At 33.8% G+C, this 22,051-nt stretch overlaps 1 protein-coding gene across 1 annotated transcript in view; it reads left to right on the top strand.

The window, feature by feature from the left end:
• Positions 1-369: 369 nt before the first annotated feature.
• Positions 370-22,051, top strand: part of LOC123711005 (photoreceptor-specific nuclear receptor-like) — a 33,943-nt gene continuing 12,261 nt past the window's right edge. Inside the window, exons 1-4 of the mRNA XM_045663386.1 lie at positions 370-433; positions 5,864-5,992; positions 6,303-6,417; positions 11,404-11,507. Of these exons, the coding sequence (XP_045519342.1) occupies positions 370-433; positions 5,864-5,992; positions 6,303-6,417; positions 11,404-11,507 (412 nt within the window). The remainder of the gene's footprint in view (positions 434-5,863; positions 5,993-6,302; positions 6,418-11,403; positions 11,508-22,051) is intronic.

The raw sequence follows: 22,051 nt of genomic DNA, 5'->3' as shown, positions 1-22,051 counted from the left end.
ACAAATTAAAAATCTTGTATTTGTCACAAGTGAGTTTCATAAAAATGTCAAATACGGCCGAGAAATAAGCATATCAGCAACCCTAATTCTTGTATCCCCATCAGAGAGGAAAAGCAACGGGGCGGAGCGGCCACGCCTTAACGTAGAGACGTCGTGTGCGGTACGTCAAAAGTGCTACGGACGCCGCGGTACGCGCGCGAATCGCTGTCACAGCGAAACGTCAAAACCGCGTAGAAAATTTTCAATGACCAGTTGAACCTATATTTACGAGTATTTCCTAAATTCTTAAGCTATATTTAAAAAAAATATTGTACGTAAATAAATGTGGTAATAAATATATTAAAAATCCGAATTGTGTGAATAATAAAAATGGAAGTGGCACAAGCACCGCTACAACTTACGCAAACAGAACATCCGGACAGTAGAATAGCTGGTAAGTACCAGTAATGATATCTTTATTTTATACTTTAGTTGTCCTTCTTCGCCCATACTTACCTAACTAAAAAAAAATGTTGCTGCTGTCAAAACCTCTTTTGTTTGTATAAGTTTTCTAGTCTGTGTAATATTCAAAGAAATTTAGTTCTGTAATTATTGAATTTAAAGAATTGGAATGACGCCTGAGAGATATTAGAAATCCAAGACGGAATATCCAATTATTTTAGTTAGTTATGAGTATATCATTCATTCGTGGACTTTCAAAGTACCATAAGAGTAATGTCAAATACATTTTTATATATGGGTCATACTAAGTGGTACGTCTCGAATCATTCACAGTCTGTTATTAAATTATCTTATATTATAATAGCAGAATTAAATTTCTCATTAGTTTTAAGACTGATTTACTTGGTCTTGATTAATAAATTTCAATGAAAGTTTAAATCAGTGTAAGAGGTGTTTTAAATTAATTATAATATTTTTTAATTAATTTTAAATTAATTATTTTACTTTCTATTTTTAATGTATCATCTTTTTAGTTTGGTTTGTTCTTTTTTTTGTTCCTGTTTAGTTATGTCTTAATAAATGTGTATAACTTCTATTTTTGCACTACTTGCCTATCTTATGTAATTAAATACATTTTTTTTCTTTACTCACAGTGGTTGCCTGGAAGAGATCGCTCGTAAGCGATAAGGCCGGCAGTTGCCCTACTTTTGAATTTATTATGTAATTTTTTTTAATATTATTTTAATTAACGAGAGCAGTGCTAGCCTAGTGGCTCGTTCCCAGTCTGCACCAATAGTGTTTGTTTCTACGCACGCATTTAACATTCGCTCGAACGTTGATGAGTAACATCGTGAGGAAACCAGCTTGCCTTAGACCCAAAAAGTTGACGGTGTATGTCAAGCACATAAGGCTGATCACCAATGTCCCTATCCTATTACATTGACACATAACAAATGATGGTGAAACAGATACAGAAATCTGAGAACTAGACCTAAAAAGGATGTAGTTGATTTATTTTAATTACAAAAGAAAAAAGAGATTCAGAACTGATGCCTACCAAGCACAGTTTTAAGCAATTATTGCCTCATTTATTAAAGCTTATTGTATAATAAGCATAAATAACTGAGTTAATTTTGTATAAATTGAAACTTTTTAATAACCAAAAAAAAATTATGATAATATTGTTAATTATTTTAGTAAGATGTCTACGGCGTGTTTCTTAAATTTTTTAGGTTTATTGCGGGATAGATTTTAATATAGTAGTTTGTATAGGTATTTTTTTACTAAAGTTTCTTTGTATATTATAGGATAACGATGTATCTTAAGAATCAAATCTTATAAGTCAGACAAAAATAAAAAGGGCAGCAATGCACTCACGAGCCCTTTGGCATTGAGTGTCCATGGGCGGCGGTGAGGTGAGCCTTCTGCCCGTTTGCCCTTGTTCTATAAAAATATCTAAAGAACACATAGCGCTATTCTTTTAGTATCTATTATATAGAGATTATATACATCTATACTAATATAATAGAGAAAAGTTGTATTTTTAAAAACTACTGAATAGATTGTATATAATAATATTTATGTTCAAAATGTCCAGCCGTGCCGGAGCAGGCCTCTTTAATAAAAAAGTAAATAAGATTTTTTACTATAAAAAATCAATTTACCGTCCGCTATTATTCAGTGTTACATTTGTATTCCGAACACGATTTCCGGTAACGCGGGGTCTCTTCGACTGATTTTCAGCCACTCCATGATTTGCCACTTCCCCTGTCAGCAAATGTTTTGAATACAAAATAGCCAATGGATGAAATTCCATTTTCATGTTCTAAATTCAAATTATGGATTCGAATTTCGAATAACCGAGGTCGCTGGTTGTGTATTATATTTTATTCAGTAATAAATCACTAAATAAATTCTTCACATATTTTGATTGGATACCTTCCTGTCTCTGATTTGTTTGTTGTTCATATTACCTTCGTTCCAATAGTTATTTTGTATAAATAATACTTAACATTTCACATAACATACTATTTTTCAAATATTAACGAATTTAACAGCAACATATACATTAATAAAAAACATATAGCTCGGTACGTTATGATCGTTCTTTTATGTAATATCTTTTGAAGGAGGACATAAAAGAAAATTGTATGAGACATAAAAAGTACAGTTTGGGAAATTGGAAGTCGCGGAGAGAGCGAAGTAAATCCCTGTATCAAGATAAATCAATGTTTGTACAGAGGCACTCATGGGCGGACAGGGAAGGGAATGGAGTCGTTTTTTAGGATTTGTTCTATATTTAGAGATAGAGATACACTAGAAATATGATTGCAGTTATATTAAAATATATTGTCTTTCTTCATGTAGATATTGAGTAAGAAAATTAAACAACAAACCAGTGGCGCTACAACCTTTTAGGTCTGCGCCTAAGATTTCTGTGTCTGTTTGTAATTAATTCTTCAATAGTCAAGTATGTACGTATGTAGGTATGCACATATAGACTCTGGCCCGTATTTAAAAACGTCAACCAAACGTAAATCTAGTATGAAGAGCTGTCAAAGCATTTTCCTGTAATATGTTTGGCTAATTTGATAGCACTTAAAATACGTGTGACTTAAGATACGAATTAGAAATCAGAAAGTCTATTTATGCAGGTCGAACCTACGACCTTAGTGCTGAGAATCCCACTCTGTAACCATTAAGTCAACACTCACAATATTAAACATGTGACGATTTTAAAAGACAAAAATAATAGTACAAATCAAGAAATTCTTCGTATTTTTGTTAAGTTTTAAAATTGAATTTTGATGCTCCACGTATTTCTTTGTCCAGACACAGTCATGAAACTTTGTCGCTTGCCGTTTTATTTGGTTTTCTTTTGACGTACCCTCGCATTCTGATTAATACCCACCCCGCTATCTTTTCTTAAATGCTTTACTCGGCGTCTTTTTAAACACCTAAAATTTAAACCAAAATAAAGAATGTTTTTTCTCCTCTACTGAGTTTGTTTTAATGTTTATACAAAGTTTTGGACCTAGATTTGATCCTTGGACAACAACAGTTATTTCGGATTCACTTGCTTTCACCTCAGATAGATTTGTTTTACCAAAAATCAATATAGGTATTTGTTCGAAATACATAATTTAATAATTTTTGATGAGGGTGATCCCAAATATTTTTCCTCGGCCGACCGTCACATTTATTAGTTTAGTCATTGTTGAGATTTACCCGGGTTACGATAGACACATTTCCATTTTGATATATACTTTTTGTGAAGCATAATTGATAATAGTTACGTCCACTATTTATAATTTTATAGTGAGTGTTTAGTGCGTTTTTGAGAACTATGGTGAGGCAAAGTATTAGCTAATATCAGTCTAACCTCTCTTTGTTCCCAAACGAATAGAATTTCTCCAAATCCTTACGGCTGATAATATTGTGTGACTTTCTTTAGAGCGTACTATCTTCCTGGTAAGAAGATATTGTAACGAGGTATGTATCCAGGACTTATATAATATAATATATATAAGATTGTGTATCGACGGCCACCGAACCGTTCTTTGTGGTACAGTATTTTTAGATGGTTTCTCTCTCGTCTTTTAATAGGCAGCTCATATTTGAGCGTCTTGGTCAGCAAGAAAGCGACTGGAGCGTACTATCTGATTGCAACGGTTTCTGTATAGCGCCTCTCTTCTCTTCTCTCTTCTATCGGTCCATCTGGTTGGTAAACGGCCACGTAATCTTTTGCCTTCTGTGTTACCAACCACAATAAGTTTCTCCAAGTTCTCATCGCCTCTGCGCCTTGTATAGCCGAAATAAAATACAATTATAAGATACGCTGTAGGCATAGATAAGGTAACTCAAAGCAAACATTTGCAATTGAGAAAGGCCGTAACAAATATGAATACAATACTATACGAAATGCCACCTGTATCACCTCGATGTCCGTTGTTTCACAGCTGAGCTTTTTTAAGGACGTTTTTGCCACCTACTAATGTTTTCGATTCCTTCAAGAAACAAGCGTACCAATTTTTAGAAGGCCATGCACTTGCGAGTTCCAGCAATGTATGTGTCTATAGGCGGCGGTATAATTTAACATGAGACTCCGGCCCGTTTGCCCTGTGTTATATATAAAAAAACACGTTTACAGAAATAATACAAATCAAAGTAAATTGAACTTGTTTCTTCTACTATATTCTATTTATATTTAGTCCTATAATATGACGAATGTAGCCGAATTTAGTTTTTCTTCAATTTATCTAAATTTTATCGCTAACATTCAAACCGAACCTTTGTGAATTAATACAATTTGTGAGTGCGTGTTCTGAACTAAATCAAATTACTGTACGGGGTAGTTAGTGATAATTGAACGACAATCACAGGGCGTGTTCATTGGTTTGGGGTTTATACTGTATATCGAATTATTACAGAAAAAATATTATTACTACACAGGTGGATCTGTGTTATATTGGAAGTAGTTAGAAAAATGCAATTGAATAAAAACACGATATAAAAGATTAGGCCTTTCTCAATGTAATTTATGAGTTCCTGGTATATTGTCGTTTGTTTTCAGTTTTGATATTGCTTATAAAATAGAAATTTATCAATTTATTGACGCTGTAAATCTATATCCAGCTGTCATAAGCGTAGGTATTACCTGTATTATTTTTGGCAAAATGATTAGCTAATCCGTTATTGTACTAGTAATTTTTATTATTATTAATCAAAAAGTAACTAGTAAAATGTAAAATTGGAAGTATAATGTTTTGATTGTATTTTTATTTCTGAATTGTTTGTAAAATTTATGTTACCATTATTGTCACGTATTTTAGAATAGCTTATATCATATATGTTACTGTACAGATATATATGATGTGGTAAACTTTAATGAATAAATAAAATAAAATTACTACCAATTCATGCAGATTTCTTGATACATGAATATCCCGCAATAAGTTAACATTATAATTTCTAAACGACTGCAAATCGCCTTATCTTAATACGAAATCTGTGGCGTCCAGCAATCACTTAATTGATTCATTTAACAACTATTATTATGATTCAAAGTTTACCCTTATTACTTGGTAATAAAGTGCATTGTAGAACTTGAAGCTCAAAAATAGTGATGTATTTACTCAAGGGTCGATACTGGGACCCCACTTTTGTATTGTATACAGAAATGCTATTAGGAAGAAAGGGTGTGATTTCAATGGTTATTTTATTAGCTTTATAGAGATTAAATGTATCGTAGCTTACAGATAAAATTATTAAGCAGGTTGGAATAAAATTACTGCCACTTCTAACTTGTAAAAATAGACTCTCATATAGATGAAACGTTTTAAGCTTAGTATATTCCGAAAAGATTTCTAAAAAATGAAGCAGCCTTTGAAAATCGCTACAGGAGTTTTAAAATATTTTACAGGCGAAGAAAGTACATCACCACTTCGCTGGTCACCACCAACATCAGCTGCATTGGTAGCTGCCGCTTTGGCACCGCCGGCGCTAAGGCCATGGCTGCCTGATCCACCTACAAAGAAGACCAATCACTTGGGTAAGACAGGTTGGCATCAACGCCGTTCTACATCATATTTGTTTACGATATTTATTTTATTTTTACTCATCACACAATTAATTATATTTTTTTTGTTTTCTATCACTGATATTTCTAATTATAGCAAGCATTTATAATAATGTTTCTTGTATAAAGTAAAAGAATATTTCATTTTGTGTTATAAGGCTACTTATATTTATATTTTTTATCTTTTCTAACTATTTTTTAGGTTGATAGGTACGTTGAATTCTACTTAATTTACAATTCCGCTTCTAACTTTAAAACCAGTATAATCATTCTTGAACTCCAGGTTTAGTCTGCGTCGTGTGCGGTGATACCAGCTCTGGAAAGCACTACGGCATCCTCGCGTGCAACGGATGCAGCGGCTTCTTCAAGAGGTCCGTCAGACGGAAACTCATTTACAGGTACGGTTATAGAACTACGATCTTGAACTTCTGCTTATTCAGAAATTAATTTTGATATAATTATTTTCTTTAAATCAGAAATACCTACGTTCGTTTGATTATTCCTATCCATTAGTAGGTATATCCTTAATGCAGTTTTTATGATATCTCAAATGTCATTTATGTACCTAAATAAATAGTCCAATAGTCTAAATAGAAGTTTTCAATCCAGGATATGTTTGGCCATAAAGATTTTATCTTATTGAGAAAAGCAATGGTAATATCAATAGTCAAGAGTATAATGTGTACCTACTATTAACATTTCTCTTTATTTGTATACACAATTTCAATCAGAATTTCCATCAATTTTGTCACATTTAGGCTATGAACATAACAAACAAGAAAACAAAGAACCATTTTTTGTATTGGAATTGGATAAACATATTCACACAAGTAATTATTAAGAAGTTGTAATTCAGCGAAACCTCATGAGTAATATAACATACATTTTACTATTTGTTCAGTTGTCAACTAAATTTCAGGTCAGAAACCTCGATTTCAAAATGCTCCCATTTTCTGGTTTGTATGTCAAACATTAAAGTCAATATTTAAAGCTAGTACGATCTGTCTTAACTTGTATATTTTAGTATTGTTGACATGGCTTTTACACATTAAGAAAACACTTTTTAAACGGATTGAAGCTATGTATTACTATTATAATTTATATTACGCGAAACTTCGGAAAATTAAAAAATATGTAAATAATTATAATTTTATATTATTCTCCACAGTTTATTACATATACAAAACATAGGTACATATTTTTTACAATATTTACGATGCAATATGCGTCCGTATGAACGCTATCAATACAAAACCTAGCGGTTCACCTTACGGCTAACCTTTCAACAAAATGGTTCCTAAGGAAGATTTTAATACTTTCAGTACAACGATTTTCATTTTTAATATTTTATAAGAATGACAAATCGTGTAGTGTTTGTTCAAGTGTTGACTTGATCTGTGTCACAATTGTGACCTTATTATTGATTTTTTTAATTCATTCATGGTTTAGTTAAATTCTCGTGTCACAATGTTTGTTCCCATACTCCTCCGAAAATATCCTATTGAACAAAAAGAAATGTTTCCTCGAAATAATATACATGGCAAGATGACGTTTGCGGTGTCAGCTAGTAATTTATAAATAATTGATCGATGAAAAAAAAGGAACCATAATTGCTTTATAGAACCAATGGCGCTACAATATTTTAGGTCTAGGCCTCTGATTTCTGTTGCGTGACCGATTGTTCTTTTCTAATATACGATTAGGTCAGCCGTTCCTGACAGAGACTTTTTGGATCCAAGGCCGATTTCTACACGCTGCTTTCCTTTAGCATACGAGTAAGGTTTGAAAAACGCATATATAGAAAGTCCATTGGTGCATAGCCGGAATCGAACCTACTACCTCAATGAGAATCACACGCTAAAGACACTAACTAGGCCAATAGGTTGTAAGTTATAATGAATCTATTAAAATAGTAAATTATCCATTAAATTGTTTTACCGTCTGACCGTCAATCGTTTTTTTATTGGTATAAAGTCCTATTACATGGCCACCGTTTTTAATTATCGTAACAAAAGCCATTCAATTCCTCATTACAGTTCAATCTAAAAATGCAAAAAATGTAATGCCCCTCGGTATGAAATCCTTTAATCTCCATCAAAAACCTGTCGCATCTGTAACAAAACTGCGGATATGACAATGGGGGACTAGATTCCACTTAATCCATTCAGAATGTGCCTAATTCTGTTTGCATCTGTGGCCCAGTTGGCGGCATCTTTTGGTGTTTCAAAATACCATACCTACAACAAATGTCTCGCTAAAGAAAAGATCGTAACAATTCTTCAAAGACCTGACTTGCGAGCCCTCTGGCAATGTAAGTGTCTATAATAAATAATAATAAATTGTTTATTTCAAAGATAGTGGTACATTCAGATTGATAATTAATATTGTCAAATTCATTATCATAATGATAAGAACAGTTAATTTACCTAATTGTTGTCAAAACTTATGGTATACTCGCCCACACTATAAACGCACCTTGGGCGGTGGTATCACTATATCAGGTATTGTAACCTGCCTGTTTTCCCTCTGTTACATAGAAAAAGGAGTGAATAGTTCCGTTTACGAATTTTTATAGTGACTCGAGAAGACTTAAGTCCGTAATAGCTATAAAAACATCGAAATCTCTGCGAAAATGCGATTACAAGGTTGCAACATCAGTGTTAATCAGTGTAATCGCATGGTACATATCTGATTATTGTGTCGCTATTAGAAGATACAAAGTGAGAAAAAGAAGTTAACAGGAGATGGAAACTATAGATAATCTTATATGTTAACGAAAAACCTTAAGAAACCTTGGAGTCTTCAACTCCACAACTACGTTATTCATCTCGTGTCACTTACAATGTAAAAAAAAAAATTGATACTTGGAACGTAATGACTTACGTCCGTACACCTGACAGTCTTTTGAACTTTCGAAAAACCATAAAAACATTCATATAATAATATTTATTTATAAATTTAAAAAAAAAACCAAGAAGTTTATTAACACGGTTTGTGTTGTCATTTTTTTCTATGTAGCTCCGCCCCGTATGGTCCAATGATTATGTAATTGAGTTAATCGTATTGGATAATTTTGGAATTCGTTAATTTTGGATGTCAGTGCCGAGTTGAATAGTAATAACAAATATTCTTATTAGTCCATTTTAGTGTAGGCGGTTCAACATTTTTAAATTGGGAATTTTGATAAGGCAGCTTCACTTCCCGCCGAAATAATGTCCGGCTCGGCACTGTTTTAGATGCGTCTTGACAGTCATACTAAAAAATTGTGTTGTTTATTATATTTCGTAACTTCGCAAAAATCCCGAACAAGGGTAGATAATATAAAACAGTTTAACATTTGGACCTCTCATCCCCTTTCAATTAAATCGGCCTCAATATTATAATCGACCCTCAGACATAAGTGTGACATGTGGCCCTTTAGCAAATTGATTTACGAAATCTGTACAATGTTGTGATTGGTGTTGCGGGTCGTAAAATAGTGAATTAATTGTGTTATAATATAAAAAAATATGGTATAAGAAGAGATAAGAAGAAAGAAAAGTAACTCTTACTGTGTTAATTCATTTCTTTAAATATCTGTTGATCTGTCAGTTGTCACTTTGACAATAACTTTTTTGACAGTATAATCTTTTAACCATTGACTTATTACTATCAAAATCTTGAGTTAACAGGTTATAAAAAATAGGTATATGTCCGGATAACAGAACGCGTTGTTGACGGTATATGACTTATAAATAATAGCAGAAAACATGTTTTCCCATGTAAAATGTTTATATATTCATGTAGGAAGGATATAAATTTTGCTAGATGCAATTGTGTATATTTTTCAATGTACAACATTTATTAAAACATATAAAACGTAAGTGCGTGTTTACGGTAAGAGAGTTGCTGCTTTAGCTTGCGTTTCAGTGATTATAGTATAGGGTGGCAATCTAGGCTATGGACTGCCGTAACGAGACATAATATACTTACTAGTAGATACGGCAAAAGAAACTTCAAGAATCTTCGTAACACTTAGGTATATCAGGCAAAGGCTGAACTGAAAATATAAATATGAAAAACAAAATCAAATATTTATTTATTTATCTATACCCTAAGCAGTGTTGGCCTAGTGGCTTCAGCGTGCGACTCCTGAGGTCGTAGCTTAGATCCCCGGCATACAAAAATGGACTTTCAGTCTATGTGCGCATTTAACATTCGCTCGAATATTGAAAAGATCGTGTGGAAACGGGCTTGCCTTAGAAATTCGACGTGTGTCAAGCACAGCACAGATCACCTATTCTATTAGATTGACATATCATAAAACAGATACAAAAATATGCGGCCAAGACCTAAAAAGGTTGATCAATGATTTACTTTATACAACGACCCTATCAGTTAATATCCATTTGAGGCCTACATCCATAAAATTATCGCGTCACAATGTTCGTTCCCATAGTCCTCCGAAACGGCTCGATCGATTTTTATGATTTTTTTTATGAATATTCGTAAGTCTGATCTTTCAAACCCCTAAATGACCCAATTTTTATTTTTTATTTTTTAGAATTTTTTTTTTGGTTTTATTTTTTTATGATACAGCATACAAAAATACATTCAACCCTTAATTGTCACCCCAATGAACCCCTATCATATTATAGATAAGTTAATTTTATTGAACTAAAAAAGTTTCCTGGACAAATATACATGGCAAAACGAAGTTTGCCGGGTCAGCTAGTATTATATATACATAGGTACTATATAAAACATCTATTCATTTTCTGTTTGCAACAAATGTCACTGCGAAAGCCTATTATAGGAAGGATTACTGGTAATGAAATATCTTTAATCTTTATTAGTATTTCTTGCTTTGATCGAATAGTTTTTCCTCTAGCGGGGATTGGGGTCTGATTGCTTTTCCTTCGTCTTGTGCGAGACTGGGGATTTATTACGTTTTCTTTTACTTAGATTTATGTATCTTTGTTTAGGAATGCGTGGTAAAGGATTATTATTTAACTTAAAGACCTGACAGACGTCTACTAATTGTAAATCAAAACGATTTTCGAATCCAACAAACAAATTTATTAAAAGTAAATAAATAACAAATTAAAGATGTACTAAAACTATATATAATATTGACAGCAACACATTATATCAATATGTTTTTGTTCTTTTGTAAAATATGTATTATATATATTTCAACCTTGCCTATTCCTTCAATATGCCTTCAATATTTCATAATCAAAATAAACTAAATCCGTCCAGCCATTCTCGAGTTTTAGTGACAAAACAGCAATTCTATTTAAAATATTTTGCTAAAACGAAGAAATTCCGCTTGATACAATTAAGTGATACACTTTCGTGTTAGTCACACATCATTGTTTTTAAAGTATTTTTTTAACAATCAGATGCCAAGCGGGAACCGGTCGTTGTGTGGTGGACAAAGCACATAGAAACCAGTGCCAAGCTTGCAGACTGAAGAAGTGTCTTGCAATGGGAATGAACAAAGATGGTAAGTTTTGAAATGCCTTTAAACTCGATTGAGAAGTGTTGGCTCAGTGGCTTCAGTGTGCGTATTCTCATCCCTGAGTTCGTAGGTTCGAGCCCAAGCTCGAATGGGCTTTCTATCTAATTGTGCATTTAACAATCGCTGGAACTGTGAAGGAAAACATCGTGAGGAAACCGGCTTCCCTAAGAGCCAAAAAGTCGACGGCGTGACAGGCACAAAAGGCTGATAACCTACTCGCTCACCGACTTGCCTATTAGATTGACAAATAATCATGAAATAGATACAGCAATTTGAGGCCCAGACCTAAAAAGGATTTTGGATTTTGACCTCTGTTTTTTTTTTACTTTTGACGCAAAATTAGTTTTAGTTGACAGTATACAGAGTAGATACAACGGTCATTGGAGCGCGGTTTCCAAATTCTATATGGATGAACGCTTACAAAAGACTATAAGAAGACAATTAATGCATATGCACTCAGATATAATAAATGTTCAAATATTCCAGGATGAATTAAATCTTGCAGAAAATACCGGGTGTTTTTAAAATGAGCTACCGTAATATTGAATTATCTCCATTTAATTGTTCCGCTGGGGTCGTGTCCGCACACATTTCATGGTACAATTCACTCTGTGTCTGACGGCTAGCGTATATGTTTTGTTATGGGAGTGGTTTTGAGCTTATTGTTCTTAATTTGATGGGCTCTGTTTATTACGTTATAGAGAAATTTTGGTCAGCCAAGTGAACACTCAAATTTGGTTTATTAATTATTTTTTTATTGATTGCAAGTATACACTATTTCTTAACCCACAAAGTAATCATAGTATCTACTATTTACCAGACGTCGACCATTTATTAGATGTTTGTAAATGATATTATTACCTTTATACAGACAGCTGAATTCTAGAACATAGACTAACTTGGGCTTATCATTAAGTGGTCCTAAGTTTGATTTCAAGCAATGGCGCAAGTTACTGTTGAGCTTAGAAGGCAGCAAACGATAATGTTGATTAAAAAAATATACAATATTTTTCTATTTAATGATAAACCAATCCTGAAATTTAAGAAATAATTTGACGTTGACCGCTTGCCGTTTCGTAGAGATGTGGGGTCACTATGCATCTTCTACCACATTCATGGAGTGTTCAGAGGAGTGGTTCGGATTAATACCTGCAGCCGAGTTGCATCATCAGACGTCAAGGTTAAAAAGACAGTCGTTCCACAACTGAGCGTTTCTTAAGGCAGGCAGTTTTTGCCACGCACCACCACTATGTGGAACCAGCTACCCACTGAAGTATTTCTGAACCACTTATGGTCCTTCCGAAAAGAGCGTATCAATTCTGAAAAAGGCGGCAACACGAGCCCTCTGGCCTTAAGAGTGTCCATTGGTGATATCACTTAACAACAGGTGAGCCTCCTGTCCGTTTGCCCCATGTTCTATAAAAACAGTTCACTTCGTGGTACTTTATATTATATCTTGCTATTTTTCCTTGGTAGAGTACTTCTTTATGATTTTATCACATAGCTACAAATAGAAGACACAATTTTCATCACACACAGGATTACTAATCTCCTCTACGTATATTTAAGTTACAACTAAGTTTTAAAGGCATTTTTAAATATCTAACCTGGCACGCGTCGGCACGCGACCATAACCGTTCAGTATACAAATGAGGGCTTATTCGACCCTAAAAATTGTATTTTTTTCGGTTAACCCGTGCATAAGTTTGTTAGTTTAGTGATCAATTCCAGTGGGATTGAAATGGTGTAATAATGTATACAGGGATAAGTTAATCCTTACGTCAAGTAATTGAACCATGTCTTGGTTTTTAAGAGAAAATTATTAATCAGTATGACCTTGTAACGTAGATTAGAATTATAGTCAACTTTTGGAGCAATGTTCAAAATCCACAACAAAATTTGTTGATCCAGATGCCCATTGAAGTATTTCCGAACCAATTCGACTTATTGTCCGTCAACAGCACACCTATTTTTAAAATGCCGGAAACGTACTTGCGAGCCTTCTGCCTGAGTGACAATCACTTAACATCTAATGAGCCTAGACTGTTTCAGTTAATAGTTTTATCTGCCTCTATCTTCTTTAATTCTATATGGTGACACTAGGAAAGAACTTTTAATGGTAATATTGTGGTCTTTTCGAAAAGCCAAAAATATTTATTTGTAATTAAACACGTGCCTAAATATTTTGTAACCTCCAGAATTCGTCCGGTAGAAAACATCCGTTGCAGTCATGTTGAAAGTACTTGGTTTTAGGTAGTGCTGCTTGACCTGCATAATGAGAGGTTATATTGGATTGATCGTCACATACCTTTTCAACATTCTCATTTGATTAGTTGTAGCGACAAAGGCGAGAAATTAAATTAATTAGTAATTAGTAAGTATTAATTAGTAATTAAACAATCATTTATTAAAACCTAAACAACAATTTACAATTTTCTTATCCCACACAGAAGTAATAGAAATAATTAAAATCAATTTTAAAAGTTTAGCCCCTGTGGCTACACTGCCTTTAACGCTGGTAGAATTTCCTCGCTGTATAGCATACTTATTCGTTGAGCGAGTGAAGCACCAGCTCTGGGGTCACTGGTACTATCTTACTAATTACTTACTAATTAACATTAATAATTATTCATTTCATTACTGAAGTATCTGAAAGTCGATTATGTAACCGTAAGCAATATTCATAAAAATAAGCAATAAATATGTCATGAAGCACAGTTCTCATGCGATTATCTTAGTCCCCTTGAGTATTAAGTTGGCAAGCTGTTATTAGTAACCCTTGCCTGAGGCTTACCATTGTCCCAATTCAATTCTCCCTAATAGAGACAATGTTGTCACTCACGCCTCTTACATCAATAGTCGATATTATATTTGACTTATAATATCTATTCATGTTCTAATATATAATATCTATCAGTTAATTTATGTGAATAAGTTGTAAACCTGATTTTTTTAAATATTGTATACAAATCTCGGCCCATTATGTTGTGCAGTTTACTGGTTAGGTTAGGTTAGAATTTGAACTGAAGTTTTTTTTCTCTTAATCATCTGGTAAGTTGTAAGGGAAAATCCCGCATAGGTCTTAATTTTTAAAATTGTATTTCACCATTTTTCATATTAGGTTTCTTTCTCTATAAAGAACATTTTATAATAGTAACTAGCGGACCCCACAGACTTCGTTCTGTCAAAAAGATTTGAAATGTGGCAGTTTTTTGTTCCTACCAATTTTATAGTCGGCGCAAAAAATTCTCATGAGGGTGATGGTTCTGCCATCACCCTGATGATAGGCCGATGTGTGAGGTTCAGCTCGGGTGACCAAAGTATCTTCGCTTCCACGAACTTTGGCCTGGACTGGGCTTCAAACTAAGAGGCGAACTTAGGGTTCAAACCTGATTCGAAAATAATCTAAAAGCATAGTGGGAACCTAAAAGTGATAAATATTTAAAAATTGTGTGCCTCATTGATATATTTTCCTATTAGTATGTATTCAAATAATTTTGCTCAGATAGGAATATTAAATTAAAAATTCAAAAATTAAATCTTTTTTTAACGCGATGTGTTTGACAGAAGTAATGACGTGAAAACATATGCTTTTTATGTCGCATGCCGAAACTAAAATAAAAGAAATTATATCGCGAAGCTAACTAAATTAAAAATCAGTACTAATGATCTATAGCTCTCACATTTTATGACAATTCAATTTGGTCAGGTTCGCGCTATTATTACTTGTGTTTCGGAACGCGACATTGCTTAGACAACAGTGAGTGCTTGTAAATTAATATTAACTTTATTGAATAGCAATAAAGTTCAAATTGACTCTACATTTTATTTGCAAAACGTTTGTATGGGAAAAAGAAAAACGCTGTTTTAGGGTAGGGTAACTAATTTTTATTGAACATTTTCAAAAAAAGAATTGGTACAATTGATCCAGACGTTGTAGAATTATGCGCTTACCAACACATTTTGGGATTCATTTTTATATTATAGATTCGTAGTACGATGAATAACCAACAATAATAAACACATAATCTAATCGCTATGTTTGACCTACTAAACAAAAACGTGTATGTAATACAAATACGTTTTACATAATTAAATTAAATAACACCAATTATAAATGGCAAAGGAAAACGCCGAGGCGTTTGACAAAGTGAACCGACGCTAGAACCCAAGATAATGACATTGTCACGTCGACATCTCAAAGTGTAACTCAATTAAGCTTTCCTTTACACTGCAGAGACCCGAGAGCAAAATAATGCAAAGCTTAAAGCGATAAAGGCTAGAATATACCGGGGTTGCGCAGGGAGGCGCACTCGGTCCGCCCTCATTACTTCAACATCTTTTTGTCAGTTTCTTTTCGTGTTAAATTAAATCAATGCTACATTGTTCGAGAACTCGTAGGTTATGGTAATCGAGTAATGGAAGTTTCAAGTTTGATTGCGGAGATTTTTGTTTGCGAGTTTCAAATCAGCTTTGTTCAAGTCTGATTTATGCAAGGGATCGATTTGTTTTATTTATAGAAAAAAGTTTACACGAATTTGTAATCTTAATATAGTAAGCGAGCGTGTTTGTATTTTGTTGACCTTATGTTGCTACTACCGTTATGGTTTAAACTATATCTACTTAAAATGTACAATACGTCAACGAAACGAACGAGGGCTTAGGCCGCAGCCTTTATCAGTACCTAATTGAAACGTTACTATTGTTCTTTATAAATCTATCAAGCATTTATAAGTCTAAGGAGGGTGAGAATTTACCGATCTATATGTTATTTTAATTCATTTTTAAAATACATCTGAGCGAATGCAACCGCATAGATTCTTCACGGTAGGGCGCTCATTTAAATAAGTGTGAACTGCTTTAGGGCAACGCTTTGTAGTTTTTGCTTAATTATGTGTTTTGTAATGCCCTTCATTATAAAGAAGGCGGGTCTTATTAGATTCGGCTTAAGGGCTTGTGGTTTATTTAATGAACGCATTTGTATTTTAATGGTCTTCAACAATGGCTAATTTTAATATATGCGAATTTCGTCTCAACATCTGGTTTCTTTACATAGATTTTTAAATAAAACACTTTTGATAAAATAACAAATATAGTAAATTGGTTTAGGTACATTTGTATCTTTCAGATTTATTTGTTTACTGTTGTGCTCTGCTGTTCCACTCGCATTACTTCGGTCGATGTTCTATAGATTACTATATGAAATATATTTTTTTGTTAAACATATATTATAGCGGACTATTGATATCTTCTATAAAACTGTATATGTAATTCCTTTTGTCAATAGTTGCCGCAGCGTATGCGGTATAGGAATTTTTATTAGTTTTTTTCACACCTTGGGTAATATTATCGTAATCACATACTAAAATAAATAAAAAATCTATGGCGAGCCTCAGATTTCTGTATCTGTTTCATGATCATTTGTTAATCAAATAGGATAATAGGTGATCAGACTTATGTGCTTGACGCACGCCATTGACTTTATTGGCTCTAAGCCGGTTTCCTCATGATGTTTTCCTTTACCATTCGAGCTAATGCTAAATGCGCACATAGAAATAAAATCGACAGCCGGGGATCGAACCTAGGTACGACCTAAAGGATGAGAGTCACACGCTGAAGCCACTAGATCATCACTGCTCTAATCGCAATCACATAACCCGATAAAAAGTATGTCCATCGGGGATAACGTTGGGTACTAATTGTGAAATAATTTTTCAAATAAGACGCTTTGGAGCCTATTAATTGCAAAAACAATTTTTCCTCTTTATAACATAAGTGTTTACATATCTACACAACACTTTAAAAACAATACGGAAAATCTTATTCATTGTTGAATGTCATTGTGCTAAACAGTCATGCCTTTATATAACACACATCGTCTAACACGGCTAACCCGTAACTGTTTTTAAATAAAATAAATCAGTAGCGCTGCAACTTTTTTAGGTCTGGGCCTCAGTTTTCTGTATTTGTTTCATGATCATTTATCATTGTAATAGACAAGTAGGTTATCAGACTTCTGGGCCTGACATATACCGCGGCCGTCGACTTTACATAGTTATTATTTTACTTTATACAACTTGATTTTTGTAACTATATACTAGATCATCAGCTCTATTCGAATCAGTTAAGTAAGAAACTCTATCCAACTAAAATTATTAGTGAAACAAACAGACAAATTTGCCAGCTCCAGGAGAATACTTTGAGGAAATGAAAGATTCATTTGTAAAATGAAATGCTAATGGAGTGATTTCATATTAATCTCGCTGTTGCGTACTGTCGCAAAGAAAATTAATTATTGCTTTGCAATATTGATAATTATAATAAATAATTTGGGTATAACGTTTTTTCCAATTTTGATTCCTATAATAAAAAAAATAATTTGTGTTAAAGGGATTTTTATACAGAGTCAAATGAAAGTGAAAAAAAAAATTTTTTTTTTCAATATTATCAGTTTGTTCAAAAAACAGTTTCATGTCTTATAAAAACTATAAGAAATTTAATATAAATTATCAACCAGCAAGGTTTAAGGTTTGGTGAACTCAGTTTCCGCGCTTAGACTCATAATTGGTCCATTGTGCGTAAAGCCATGTCTAATTTAGCCAGCCTAGCTCCTTCCAGAAGCACAAAGGTCTCTTGGGCACTTCACAGACTTCACGGAGCGACCTCATTGCTCCGAAGATTTCTGTACGTTGTTTAGTCACAGCCTCGCATTCCAGGACTACGTAGCTGACTAATTCCTCTGCGCTGAAACAGCCTCTACACATGGGGCTGTCTGTCGCGCCTAGGAAAAAAGTTGTTTATTAAAGAGACAATTGTTGCCCGTAATTGTCCTCATCATTGTTTTGAGATTAGTTTTGTGCGGATTCACTGCTAGCCGAGCCATTTTGGACTGTTTGCAGTCCGCATTCCGAGGCTCTGGAATGTTATCAACCAGGAATGTGACGAATGAATTTGAGCAGTTAGCCTGGTGGTTTCAAAGTGCAACTCTCATCCTCAAGTTCGTAGGTTCGATCCCATGCACCAATGTAGATACTTTCTATGTGCGCATTTAACACTCGTGAAGGTGAAGGAAAACATGATGGAAACCGTCAACCGACATGCTTTAGTCAGAAAGTCAACAGTGTGTGTCAAGCACAGAAGGTTGATCACCTACTTGCCTATAAGAAATGATCACGGAACAGAAATCTAAGGCCCAGACCTAAAAGGTAGCGCTTTTAGTAGGTATAATATACCTATATATAGTTTGCGGCCATTATATATACATTATAAGTACATAATATGTACTTATAATGTAACGTATTTTCGGCCGCGCAGATATTTCTCGGGCAGTTGTCATTCGGTATCTACCGAAACAACCTTGTGTCTGAGATCGAAACTCTATGAAGAGTCACGGTCTGGAGTCGATGCTCTGGGTGGAAGCTGTTTGTATTTATATATACATTCTAAAACAATGTGTATGCTTAAAAAATACAAGAAAATATGACTTCTCCAATTTAACACACATACGCATTATTATTACATTAGAACATAAGCAATATATCAAAGAAAAAAAATAACAAACAATCATAAAATAAATAAAAATAAAATAAAACAAAAATAATAATAACTAAAAATTTATAATAAACCAAAACTAAAAGATACAAAATAACAATAACAATTATAAAGAGAGGTCGAGAGATGATTTTTGTGTATTTAAACTTCATCTCTACTTTCCTTTCCTAGCCTCTTCGGATGTTGCGTTTTCACTAAGAAAATATAGACATAGACATAACATTTATTACTAACAAAAGCACACACACAGCAACACACAAAATAATAATATTAAAAAAAACTAACTAAAAATATCATTTTTTTTCTTTTGAAGAACAAAGTATATTTTAAATGTGTCATGCGTGTGATATAGTTGATTAATTAAAATTGTATTAGCAGTTCGTCATGACTGTACCGAAATCCAACATCGAATCCCAACACTTAACTGTTTATATCAGAGTTAAAGCTATAGACACTGATTAATGCGATTTTAATCCTTCCATAAAACCCCCAAATCCGTCCCGTTTTAATCGCCCCTGTAACGTCACGTCGCCATTTTGATTTTGGACTTTATGCGATCTATATAAGATCTAAATTCAATTGATAATGAAGTAACGATCAAATGAAGTATCCAAAAGGATTTCTAACTTTTAAGTCGACCAAGTTTGCGTCCAATCTCAAAAGGCTTAAGGTCGCGTTTTCAACTGTCAAAATGATAAATCTACAGATTTCTATAGAGGATTTTCGACTTTATTATTTGGTGTTTGGAGTCAAAATCAATTGTGGGGTGTTTCTTAGGAATCAATAACCAGTAAGCCGGATGAATTTGTTGGTTGCTAGAGGGAGCGGCACTGTTAAAATTCTGTATGGGACTGAGTGAGATGGTATGATGTTTGTCTGCTGTCTCTGTAATGGATTTAGGGATCTGTAGCAGATGAGGCTTGCACCTGATCTCCTTGATTTTATTTTTCAATTATGCCAGACTCCTTTTAAAAGGGTAATTTTATTTTTAGAATAATTTTCGTTCCACATTTCACTTGGCATTTTAAACGAATTCTGATTTATTGCAGTTGTTTATTCAATCTAAATTTCGGCCTTGTAACCTTGGACTTTTCTTAAAATAAATAGGTATATGTTACACAAAGATAGTGGCGCAATATAATAGTGAAAGACTGTTAAATATCAGTTTACTTATTTTTGAGTTTATCAGGAATACTATGTGTATTCTGGATAAACCTACATATTCTTAATTTTTCGCCCATGGACACTCAATGCCAAAGGGCTAGCGAGCTAGGCTTAAAAACCTCTGTGTAATAAGATTAAGAATAAATATGTATAATTATTTTTTAATTTGATATACTTAGGAAATTAAAATATCACAATAGTTATAGGCGAGAAAAATCGAAAAACAATACTGTATGAATTGTGTGTAAATTGTTCGAAATATAAAAACTATATTCATCCCACTCCGGAAGTGAGAGCTCAAAGATGGCCGGCGGAAGTGGGCGGAGTCATTTGATTTATAGTGTGGCCTGGCGGGGCTAACGGTAACTACACGTTATAAGTTAGTAGCTTATAGTTACTATTCAGCGTTCAGATAAGGGATTGAATTTAGATACTAGTTTTATATAATTAACTACGAAGTACTTAGTATTTATTTGTATTCATTTATTCATAACAAACAATTAAAATGTATAAAAAGAAACAGGAAGAAGCAGGTGTCGTGCCCCAACGGGACGGTGCCCCTCGACGGTCGAAGCCTTTGTTGTGGAAATCCCCATTTTTCAGAACCTGTCCTTAAAAAACTTGTAACGTCTATTGGCCGTTTTATTTATAGGGTAAAAATATGTATTTGTAACACAGAATTAAATTATTATTTATATATATAATATATATAGAATACCTCGGATTTTATCTTTAGTTTTTGGGTATAAACGAAAGTCACAGGGTGCCAGGTCAGGACTGTATGGCGGATGACTCATTATCTCGACACCTGCCATAGTCAAATGCGAAGGTGTTTCTGGTCATCGGTTAAAGTATGGGGAATCCATCTGGTAGAAAGCTTCCTGACGCCTAAATGTCCGTGTAATATTTTTTGAACTTGACTCATACCGAGCCTAGGCTTGCCCGTAACTTTCGACAGGTCACTCTCTTATCTTCCTCTATCATGCATCGCACAGCACTGATGTTATCTTCAGTAGTCCCTGTTATAGGACGTCCCTCACGCGTATCATCATTAAGATTGCTACGTCCACGCTTAAAATCGTTAAACTAATTGTAAATAGTAGCACGAGATGGGGCTTCATTAAAAAATGCTACTCGCAGCCTATCATAACTTTGTTGTTGAGTAAGACCACAACGAAAGTCATAATAAATCATTGACATTTGACGAACATTTTCTCGCGTTAGGTTCATTTTCACGTGTAACGAGAGTTTTAGATTTGCCGACAATTCACAAAAATAAATGACAAATAAATGCTATTACCACATAAGGTTACCAAAGAGTTCTAAAATTGAAATACAAAAAAGTTTTCATTAGCAATGTTTCTAACTGGCCAGTTCTAAACATTTTCTATTACCCACGTATACGCTAAAAGTAAGCGATGATAAAAACAATTGACATATATGCTAAAATGAAATGTTATTACTTGACAATTAGATTGCCTACAGTATGTAATAGGCTCTTCTGATGTCAAATGATATAGCCGCCCATGGACACATACATTGCCAGAAGGCTCGCAAGTGCTCGGTTACAAAGTATCGATCGTAGTTCACAGACTCGGAACCAAAAGCTCTAACATTAAATGACAGCCTTCTGCCCTCCGACACCCTCTCTCGGGAGGGCACATAACCCTCACAAGACTGAATTGAAAAAGGTTCATACACACTCAAGATATGTACTTGTGCGAAATGTAACTTTAACTTCTCGATTACAATGGCTGAACCATAAACAAAACTTGTTAATCAAATTAAAATATATTGCTATAAAGGACACTTTT

The sequence above is a fragment of the Pieris brassicae genome, chromosome 6 (genome assembly GCF_905147105.1).
Source record: "Pieris brassicae chromosome 6, ilPieBrab1.1, whole genome shotgun sequence".
Lineage (NCBI taxonomy): Eukaryota > Metazoa > Arthropoda > Insecta > Lepidoptera > Pieridae > Pieris > Pieris brassicae.
The sequence above is the reverse complement of the archived record's forward strand: the minus strand, read 5'-3'. Positions and strand labels throughout refer to the sequence as shown.